Raw genomic sequence first — 10,000 nt, forward strand, 5'->3', positions numbered from 1 at the left:
GAAGACGGTGAGTGTTCGTTTATAGACTTTAAGACAGAATCCGAGAGATCAGAGAAGTTAAAAGTTACGAATTTAGAATAAATAACCAAACAAATAACCAACGATCCCTCAGTAATTTACCCATTGGCATCAAGATAGTCAAAAGTTTACCTCGAATGAGTGTTTCTCATGCAGGGACTCACAATTATTAAGGAACAATCCCAACAATCTGTATCCCCAGTTGTTTGGCATGTCATTACACTTGACACTATATATATAATATCTTATATATATATAATATCTTACATATAATATATATATATATATAGTGTCATTACACTTGACACTATATATATATAATATCTTATATATATATAATATCTTACATATAATATATATATAGTGTCATTACACTTGACACTATATATATATAATATCTTATATATATATAATATCTTACATATAATATATATATAGTGTCATTACACTTGACACTATATATATATTATATCTTATATATATATAATATCTTATATATTATATATATATTATATTATATAATAATAATAATATAATCTAATTTATAAATAGTTTTATAAATAATCCTTTTAAAAACCAGAAATTAGTTGACTATTATTATATCCATTTTAATGTTGTTCCATAATTGGACTCCTACAATAGAAATACATCTTTAATCCCTTTTTTAGCCTCAAAGGTCTTTTAACTTCCAGAAAGAGAGGAGAACACGTTGGTGGATCATCTCTCGTCTGTTCTTCCAGAAGGTTCTGCTGCTGCCGAGGCTCCGGCCCGGCCGCCCCCCCGGCCCCCCCCGGGTGAAGAGGGCCGCTTCGGCTGCCCGGACTGCCAGAAGAGCTTCAAGTTCCAGTCCCTGCTGAACGCTCACCGCCGCATCCACACGGGCGAGCAGCCCTTCCTGTGCGCCCAGTGCGGCCGCCGCTTCTCCTTCAAGCAGTCGCTGGAGAGGCACCGGCACACGCACCGCGGCGGGCGCCGCTACGAGTGCCCGATCTGCGGCGAGTTCTTCAAGAGCCCGGCGGCTCAGCGGGAGCACCGGGGCGCCCACATGGAGAACGGAGAGTACCTGTGCTCCCGGTGCGGCCGCGCCTTCGCCTGGAAGTCTGCGCTGGTGAGACACCTGAAGACCCACGGCGAGGACGGCGAGGACGGCGAGGAGGCGGCGGGGGGGGGGCGCCCCCACCGGTGCCCCCGCTGCGCCCTGGGCTTCAGCTGCGCCGGCTACCTCGCCCGCCACCTGCAGACGCACCGGGAGGAGCGGCCGCACGCCTGCGACTGCGGCAAGAGCTTTGCGTGCCGCGCAGCGCTCACCGCGCACCAACGCACCCACGGCAAGGAGCGGCCGCACGCCTGCGCGCAGTGCGGCAAGGGCTTCCTCTACAAGGGCGGCCTGCTGAGCCACATGCAGGTCCACTCCGAGGAGAAGCCCTTCGCCTGCTCCTTCTGCGCCAAGAGCTTCAAGCGCCAGCGCAACATGAAGAAGCACGAGCGCTGCCACACGCGCCAGGACGTGTTCGGCTGCTCGCTGTGCGACAAGAGCTTCGTGTACAAGGCCACGCTGACGCGCCACCAGCTCACGCACTCGGGCGAGCGGCCCTTCCTCTGCGCCGACTGCGGGAAGGGCTTCTTCTCCCACGCCGAGCTGCTGAAGCACGAGCGCTTCCACACGGGCCACGCCCCCTTCCAGTGCCCCCACTGCGGGAAGAAGTTCACCCAGTCCTGCTACCTCACCATCCACCTGCGCTACCACACGGGCGCGCGGCCCTACGCCTGCTCAGAGTGCGACAAGAGCTTCCTCAGCGCCAACCGGCTGAAGAGGCACCAGCGCACGCACTCCGGGGAGAAGCCGTACCTGTGCGCCGAGTGCGGGAAAAGCTTCAGGCAGTCGTACAACATGAAGGTGCACCAACGCACACACGCCACCAAGAGGAGGTAGTCTGGGGGCAGGACAGGTGAGAGGAACTCCAGGGTCACGAGTTACATGTGAGGTCGTTAACCTCCTGTGACCTTTGGGCTCAATTTGACTCCATTTAGTTTGAAGTCTCTAAATAAATGAATGACATCATTTTTGCTTCATATTTCATGACTTTTCCTCATTTATTGGAGACAACTGGGAAAACATAACATTCACATGACATGTTTTCACTGTCCTGAACACAACTCGTACACATCGGTGTTCTTTGGGTTCAGTTTGACCCCAGCCTGTTTCTCACTGTGTAAAACATAAGAAATACAAACTTTCTTTATTTATTTAACCCTTGTGTTGCCTTAGGGTCAATTTGACCTGAATCAATATTACACCCTCGTGTCGCCTTAGGATTAATTTGACCCCATTCAATGTTTAATGTCGGTGTTCTTTTGGTAGTCAACAAACAAACAAAGTGCCTCACACTTAAACTTGGAAAACAATATTAATTCTAATAATTTTCTGGAGGTTTTAATTGCTGGCGTCAAATTGAACCCAAAGGGTAAAATATAAAGGTAACAGGAGGGTGAAACATTGAATCGGGTCAAAATGACCCAAAGGCGACAGGAGGGTTAAAGGGCTGTTTAGGTTGTCAACAAAGTGACACTTAAACTTGGGAAACGATATCAATTCTAATAATTTTCTGGAGGTTTTAACTGCTGGGGTCAAACAGGGTAAACAATGTTAAACAAGTGTTTCTTTCCCTCATCTAGTCTTCAAATGGTGAACTCTGGGTACATGCATCGTCTTGTTGTGGGTCGTGACGGTTTAGTTTCCACGCAATAAACAGATGAAATGTCCAGTTTGATGTGAAAGGTTATTTATTTATAAAGTTGTGCGGCTTCAAACACAAACCTCATTCGTCTGTTCACAAAATATTAAAGAAATCAGAATGCAGTCGCCTGACCCTCGTGCGCCCTGACGATCGGCCTCACAGCGGCCCGACGCCCCCTAGTGGTGGGAGGTCCACAAAGAAAAACCAAAGAAAATGAAATTCTTACATGTTATTATTTATTATAAACCTAGACAGTCACACACACACACGGCAGCTCTCCTCCGATCAGGAGTACAAACAGCCAGTTCAGGGTCATTGTTGAAAAATTGCATGAGACGTCGAACACTGAGAACTGGATGAACGGCGTCACGATGTGTGCTCGTCTAATGGAAGTTTCATTTGAAAAGTGGAAAAATAGAAAAGTACAAGACAAACTAGCTCGGGGGCGTGGCTCCGGCTACACGGCGAGGTGCAGCGTGATGGGGCAGTGGTCGCTGCCCAGCGCCTTGTTGCGGATCTTGTTGTCGCACAGGCCCGGCAGCAGGCTGGCCGACAGGATGAAGTAGTCCAGCCTCCAGCCCACGTTCTTGGCGCGGGAGTTCATCATGTAGGTCCAGAAGGTGTAGGCGTTGGCCCGCTCCGGGTACAGCTCGCGGAAGCTGTCGGCGAAGCCGGCCTCCAGCAGCTGGCCCAGGCCCTCGCGCTCCTCCGGGGTGAAGCCGGCGCTCTTCTTGTTGCCCTTGGGGTTCTTCAGGTCGATCTCCCGGTGCGCCACGTTCAGGTCGCCGCACAGCACCACGGGCTTCTGCATGTCCAGCTCGCTCAGGTACGCCCGGAAGTCCACGTCCCAGGTTTTGCGGTAGTCGAGGCGCACGAGGCCGCGGCCGGAGTTGGGCACGTAGGCGGTGACCAGGTAGAAGGCGGGGAACTCGGCGGTGATGACGCGGCCCTCCTTGTCGTGCTCTTCTTTGCCTAGAGGTTGGGAGGAAAGGTGAGAACCATCTTCACCTGGCTAAAGGCCCAGTCCCTACACCAACAGGCTCCTGACCGCTCGGCAGGTACATCTTTGACACTTTGGTAAATACGTTTATCGTCTCTACAGTGAACGCTACAGTCAGGAGGAGCTTCGTCCTGTTGTTTGTTTTCAATGCATGAGTGTAAATATGATGTGAGATGTTTGTACGTTTACTGGACAAAAGGCTAAAAAAGAGATTAAAGATTTATTTCTATTGTAGGAGTCCAACTATGGAACAACATTAAAATGGATATAATAATGATTTAACTCATTTCTGGTTTTCAAAAGGATTATTTATAAAACTATTTGAGGGTTATGTGTGATTGAAACGTGTATATATATTTATTTTTTAAATTTAATTTATTATTATTTTATATTAATTTTCTGATTTATTTGATTATAATAATTTAGGATAGGAATATACCCTTTCAGTTTTGTATATTCTATAAAATAATATTGTATTGCATTGATTGACTGAATAAAACAAACAACAACACTACAACTGGAAACTGCCAGCTCGGCTTAGTTCCGTCTAAAAATGTTAAATCTCCAGCTCCTTCATTTGTTCAACTGTAAAAGCTTTGATTTTATATTTTTATGCTGAATATGGGTGCAGGAGCCAAGAGGCTGCAGGACGCTACTGCCCCCAGTGGAGAAACGATGCAGCACACGAGCCACATTCACTTTAAATCTCCCTGTAATCCAGATGAAACGTGGAGATGTATAAATGTCTTGATGCAGTTTACAAACACTCAAAAGTAAATATATTTGACAACGCTGCACTAGAATCTGAGCTGTCGGTCCAGGACTCGGCCCGGGCGCCGCTCACCGATGCCGTAGGCGACGCTGAGCGGCTCCGTCTTGCACAGCATGGCCGTGCCGCTGTAACCCTCCTTCTCGCCGGACGCCGCCCAGTACTTGTGAGGGTACTCTGGCATGGAGGTGATGTCGGCCGGCAGCGATTTCTCTCCACACTTCGTCTCCTGCAGGCACAGAACATCCGGCGCCTCCTCGCGGACCCACTGGGGGGGACACATGACACGGCGTTAAAACACGGCGGCCGCAAACGCCACGAATGTATTCACGTGTCCTCCGCTCGCCGCCGACGCACATCCAGGCCGCTCTTCTTCACCCAGGCCCTCAGGCCGTCCACGTTCCACGAGGTGATCTTCATGTTGGCGGCGCGTCCGTCTTTGCTGGTCATCTTGTCAGGAGGGTCCTCGTACAAAACCGGGGCCTCGGGCTCCTTCGCCTTCTTGGCTTTCTTTGCCGAGCCTGTGAGGAAAAGACTGGGAGTCATGAGAGTGGAAGATATCTAAGATATCTAACACACACACACACACACACGTCGTACCGGAGTCGGCGTCATTCTCCCCGTCCGCCACCTCCTCCGCTGCCTTCTTGCCTCTCTTCATCCCTGAACTCGCTCTGACTGCAAACACACCTGGCAGACACACACCTGGCAGCACACGCGCCGCTGGGAGGGAAACAAGGAGACATTTAAGTGAAGCTGTGCTCAGCATTATGAGTCCAAGTCCTTTTCCCACGCTGCCTTCATGAGTTCCTGCTGAGCTGAAGGTCTTCCTGGTTCACGTCGTTCCTCCGCTGGTCACATGACAAACAACTAGTTGAAGATGGAACTTTGGGTTGAAAATGTGCTTTTTTTTCTGGCATTTCAAGTCAACATATTTGATGTTTTAAGTCGAGAAGCTCAAAACTGACAAAGACTCATTTGGGAGATCTTGTGAAACCTCAGTCAACCTGCTCAGAACATGTTAAATACTTCATAGTGCTCATGAATGACCTCGAGCATACATTTGTAATGTATTATTAATCTACACACATGTAACATGATATAAAGAACACGATGCACACTACGATTAGTGTCCTCATAATGCAAAACCACTCAGTTTTAACCGGAATGTGTTTCCATACAATATTTAGATGTAAAAGGCACGTGACTCCTCTGACAAGCGGGACGATTATTTTGATGTCGTTGCTGGGGGAAACCCATTAAATACTAAATGTGAATGCATGAACCACGAGATGCAACAAACCGACATGCAGGAAGAAGACGTAAAGCCCTCAAACAGAAACGTGCTGTGACTATGCTAAGCTAACGCTAGCTCCGTGACAAAGAGAACAGGCGGCTTGCACCGGACAGCGAGCGCAATGAGCTCATTAGACATCGTATTCATATTCAGATGCAAAACGCGTCAAACCAAAGCACGTGTTTACATTCACACCGACAACACGTTTCAGGGAAAGCAGATGCAGGTAATCTGACTCACTTCCACAGCAGGACGAGGTCTTCTTCTTCTTCTTCTTCTTCTTCTTCTTCTTCTTCTTCTGTCACTCAAACTCTCAAAGCGTCGCGGAGGCTTCTCGCCACGCGTTTGATGCGGAGTGGCCTAACATATGCCTGATAGAAATGACAAATAACAACGCGCGTGTATTGCGTATTTATTTATTACATTTGAACAAAATGACACAACTGTCGCTGTTATGACGCAACTTTTGTTATCACGAATTGTGGCTGAAGTAAAGCAATATTTACGCAACACTTTTTTTTGGTCAGGCAATATCTACGGCCGTCCGTGTTTGGGTCCATTTGGGACCCCTCTCGATGGAGGAGTGGAAGTGAAGAGGTTAGCCGACGCTGTGTAATAATTAGTTTAAACGTTTAACTGACTAGAATTTGGATTGATTTGACTCGCCGAAAGAAAGCCAGGTATACTTACTTTAATATATAATATTATTCTATACACAGATATGTAAAGTATATATTATATACATATACCCGACACGAGAGCAGCGACGCGGCTGTGCACGGCGCTCTAATGGAGGGTTTATTCATAATATTATACTACACACACACACACATATATATATATATATACACACACCTAAAGCCAGGTATACTTATGTTAATATCCAAAGCAGCGTTAATGTACGAGACAGTTTTATGTCTCATAGCAGCTAGCTTATACTATATATATATGTATGTGTATATATATATACACACATACATATACACACACATATATATGTATGTGTGTATATATATGTATATATATATGTGTGTATATATATATATTTATGTGTGTATATATGTGTGTATATATATATATATATATATATGTATCTATATGTGTGTATATATATATACACATGTATATATATGTATATATATATATGTGTGTATATATATATGTGTGTATGTATATATGTATGTATATATATATATATGTGTATATATATAAATAGCTCTAGTTTAGGGTATTTCGAGCTAGCATATTTATCTAGTATACTATAATATTGTATGTTATAAGTGATATATGTCTGTAGTGTAATGTGTAATATCTCCATACATGTCTTAAACATATTTAAAATGAGCATCCATTAAAAAAAAGATCACCTCAATAATTGCTAATGCACAGAGAGGTTGAAAATGAGGGCGACGTCTGATTGGCTACTGAAGAGTCTATGTTTAAAAAACAAACCTTTTAGAGTTGAGCCGCGGTCGGGGAGTCAAACCCTCCAAAAACAAATCTTCCTTTATCAGCGTGTGCATTGGAAGGTATGTGTGAGTCTCTCTGGGTGCATTTGCAATTTTTTAGATTGATCTGACAGCAAAGATGAAATACTTCTGAGGAAAATAAAATGATCGACGCAAAAACAGAACGCACAACTTTTCTCCTGTGATTTCTTGCAGCCGCCATGACCGTCGTGATCGGGTTTGAAGGCAGCGCCAACAAGATCGGCATCGGGATCGTCAGAGACGGGGAGGTGCTCTCCAACCCGAGGCGGACCTACATCACGCCCCCTGGTCAAGGTACGGCCGCATGAAGCCGGCGCTTCACCGGCGGCGCGGCGACGCCTCCGCGACCTTGTGACCTTGTGACCTCTGCAGCCTGTTGTCCCTTCAGGGTTCCTGCCCAGCGACACCGCCAAGCACCACCGGGCCGTCATCCTCACCGTCCTGAAGGAGGCGCTGCAGCAGGCGGGGCTGCAGCCGGCAGACATCGACTGTGTGGCCTACACCAAAGGTGAGGGGCCTCCTGGGGGGCGAGGAGCAGCCAGGTGTTTACCACAAGGAGGAGGAGCAGCCAGGTGTTTACCACAAGGAGGAGGAGCAGCCGGGTGTTTACCACAAGGAGGAGGAGCAGTCGGGTGTTTATCACAAGGAGGAGGAGCAGCCAGGTGTTTACCACAAGGAGGAGGAGCAGCCAGGTGTTTACCACAAGGAGGAGGAGCAGCCAGGTGTTTACCACAAGGAGGAGGAGCAGCCAGGTGTTTACCACCAGGAGGAGGAGCAGCCAGGTGTTTATCACATCAAGGAGGAGCAGCCAGGTGTTTATCACAACGAGGAGGAGCAGCCAGATGTTTATCACATCAAGGAGGAGCAGCCAGGTGTTTACCACAAGGAGGAGGAGCAGCCAGGTGTTTACCACAAGGAGGAGGAGCAGTCGGGTGTTTATCACAAGGAGGAGGAGCAGTCGGGTGTTTATCACAAGGAGGAGGAGCAGCCAGGTGTTTATCACAGGGAGGAGCAGCCAGGTGTTTACCACAACGAGGAGGAGCAGCCAGATGTTTATCACATCAAGGAGGAGCAGCCAGGTGTTTATCACAGGGAGGAGCAGCCAGGTGTTTATCACCAGGAGGAGGAGCAGCCAGGTGTTTATCACATCAAGGAGGAGCAGCCAGGTGTTTATCATATCAAGGAGGAGCAGCCAGGTGTTTATCACCAGGAGGAGCAGCCAGGTGTTTATCACCAGGAGGAGGAGCAGCCAGGTGTTTATCATATCAAGGAGGAGCAGCCAGGTGTTTATCACCAGGAGGAGGAGCAGCCAGGTGTTTATCACCAGGAGGAGCAGCCAGGTGTTTATCACAAGGAGGAGGAGCAGCCAGGTGTTTATCACAGGGAGGAGCAGCCAGGTGTTTATCACCAGGAGGAGGAGCAGCCAGGTGTTTATCACCAGGAGGAGGAGCAGCCAGGTGTTTATCACCAAGGAGGAGCAGCCAGGTGTTTATCACCAGGAGGAGGAGCAGCCAGATGTTTATCACCAGGAGGAGGAGCAGCCAGGTGTTTACCACAACGAGGAGGAGCAGCCAGATGTTTATCACAGGAGGAGGAGCAGCCAGGTGTTTATCACCAGGAGGAGGAGCAGCCAGGTGTTTATCACATCAAGGAGGAGCAGCCAGGTGTTTATCACCAGGAGGAGGAGCAGCCAGGTGTTTATCACCAGGAGGAGGAGCAGCCAGGTGTTTATCACCAGGAGGAGCAGCCAGGTGTTTATCACCAGGAGGAGGAGCAGCCAGATGTTTATCACCAGGAGGAGGAGCAGCCAGGTGTTTATCACCAGGAGGAGGAGCAGCCAGGTGTTTATCACCAGGAGGAGAACAGCCAGGTGTTTATCACCAGGAGGAGGAGCAGTCGGGTGTTTATCACAAGGAGGAGGAGCAGCCAGGTGTTTATCACCAGGAGGAGGAGCAGCCAGGTGTTTATCACCAGGAGGAGGAGCAGCCAGGTGTTTATCACCAGGAGGAGGAGCAGCCAGGTGTTTATCACCAGGAGGAGGAGCAGCCAGGTGTTTATCACAAGGAGGAGGAGCAGCCAGGTGTTTATCACCAGGAGGAGGCAGCCAGGTGTTTATCACCAGGAGGAGCAGCCAGGTGTTTATCATATCAAGGAGGAGCAGCCAGGTGTTTATCACCAGGAGGAGGAGCAGCCGGGTGTTTATCACAAGGAGGAGGAGCAGCCAGGTGTTTATCACCAGGAGGAGGAGCAGTCGGGTGTTTATCACCAGGAGGAGGAGCAGCCGGGTGTTTATCACCAGGAGGAGGAGCAGCCAGGTGTTTATCACCAGGAGGAGGAGCAGCCTGATGTTTATCACCAGGAGGAGGAGCAGCCGGGTGTTTATCACCAGGAGGAGGAGCAGCCGGGTGTTTATCACCAGGAGGAGGAGCAGCCGGGTGTTTATCACCAGGAGGAGGAGCAGCCGGTGTTTATCACCAGGAGGAGGAGCAGCCGGATGTTTATCACCAGGAGGAGGAGCCGGTGTTTATCACCAGGAGGAGCAGCCGGGTGTTTATCACCAGGAGGAGGAGCAGCCGGGTGTTTATCACCAGGAGGAGGAGCAGCCGGGTGTTTATCACCAGGAGGAGGAGCAGCCGGGTGTTTATCACCAGGAGGAGGAGCAGCCTGATGTTTATCACCAGGAGGAGG

General features: G+C 48.6%; 3 protein-coding genes across 5 annotated transcripts in view; 2 read left to right on the top strand and 1 right to left on the bottom strand.

Annotated features, from left to right (window-relative positions):
* The window catches only part of LOC130200685 (zinc finger protein 14-like), an 8,585-nt gene extending 6,492 nt beyond the window's left edge, over positions 1–2,093 (top strand). The window contains exons 8-9 of the mRNA XM_056425153.1: positions 1–7; positions 759–2,093. The exon at positions 1–7 is cut by the window's left edge and continues 46 nt beyond it. Of these exons, the coding sequence (XP_056281128.1) occupies positions 1–7; positions 759–1,951 (1,200 nt within the window). The 3' untranslated portion in view covers positions 1,952–2,093. The remainder of the gene's footprint in view (positions 8–758) is intronic.
* Positions 2,094–2,970: 877 nt separating this feature from the next.
* Positions 2,971–6,129, bottom strand: apex1 (APEX nuclease (multifunctional DNA repair enzyme) 1). Its single transcript, XM_056425175.1, has 5 exons — positions 6,063–6,129; positions 5,126–5,248; positions 4,883–5,046; positions 4,601–4,793; positions 2,971–3,728 (listed from the first exon to the last, which is right to left on the bottom strand). The coding sequence occupies exons 2-5, from the start codon at positions 5,184–5,186 to the stop codon at positions 3,214–3,216; spliced, it is 933 nt and encodes a 310-aa protein (XP_056281150.1). The 5' UTR covers positions 5,187–5,248; positions 6,063–6,129; the 3' UTR covers positions 2,971–3,213.
* Positions 6,130–6,394: 265 nt separating this feature from the next.
* osgep (O-sialoglycoprotein endopeptidase) overlaps positions 6,395–10,000 on the top strand; it is a 265,288-nt gene continuing 261,682 nt past the window's right edge. For all 3 annotated transcript variants that reach the window (XM_056425173.1, XM_056425172.1, XM_056425174.1), the window contains exons 1-3: positions 6,395–6,502; positions 7,487–7,606; positions 7,701–7,820. In XM_056425173.1, coding sequence (XP_056281148.1) covers positions 7,492–7,606; positions 7,701–7,820 — 235 coding nt within the window. In that variant the 5' untranslated portion in view covers positions 6,395–6,502; positions 7,487–7,491. The remainder of the gene's footprint in view (positions 6,503–7,486; positions 7,607–7,700; positions 7,821–10,000) is intronic.

Source organism: Pseudoliparis swirei, chromosome 10 (genome assembly GCF_029220125.1).
Source record: "Pseudoliparis swirei isolate HS2019 ecotype Mariana Trench chromosome 10, NWPU_hadal_v1, whole genome shotgun sequence".
NCBI classification, from domain to species: domain Eukaryota; kingdom Metazoa; phylum Chordata; class Actinopteri; order Perciformes; family Liparidae; genus Pseudoliparis; species Pseudoliparis swirei.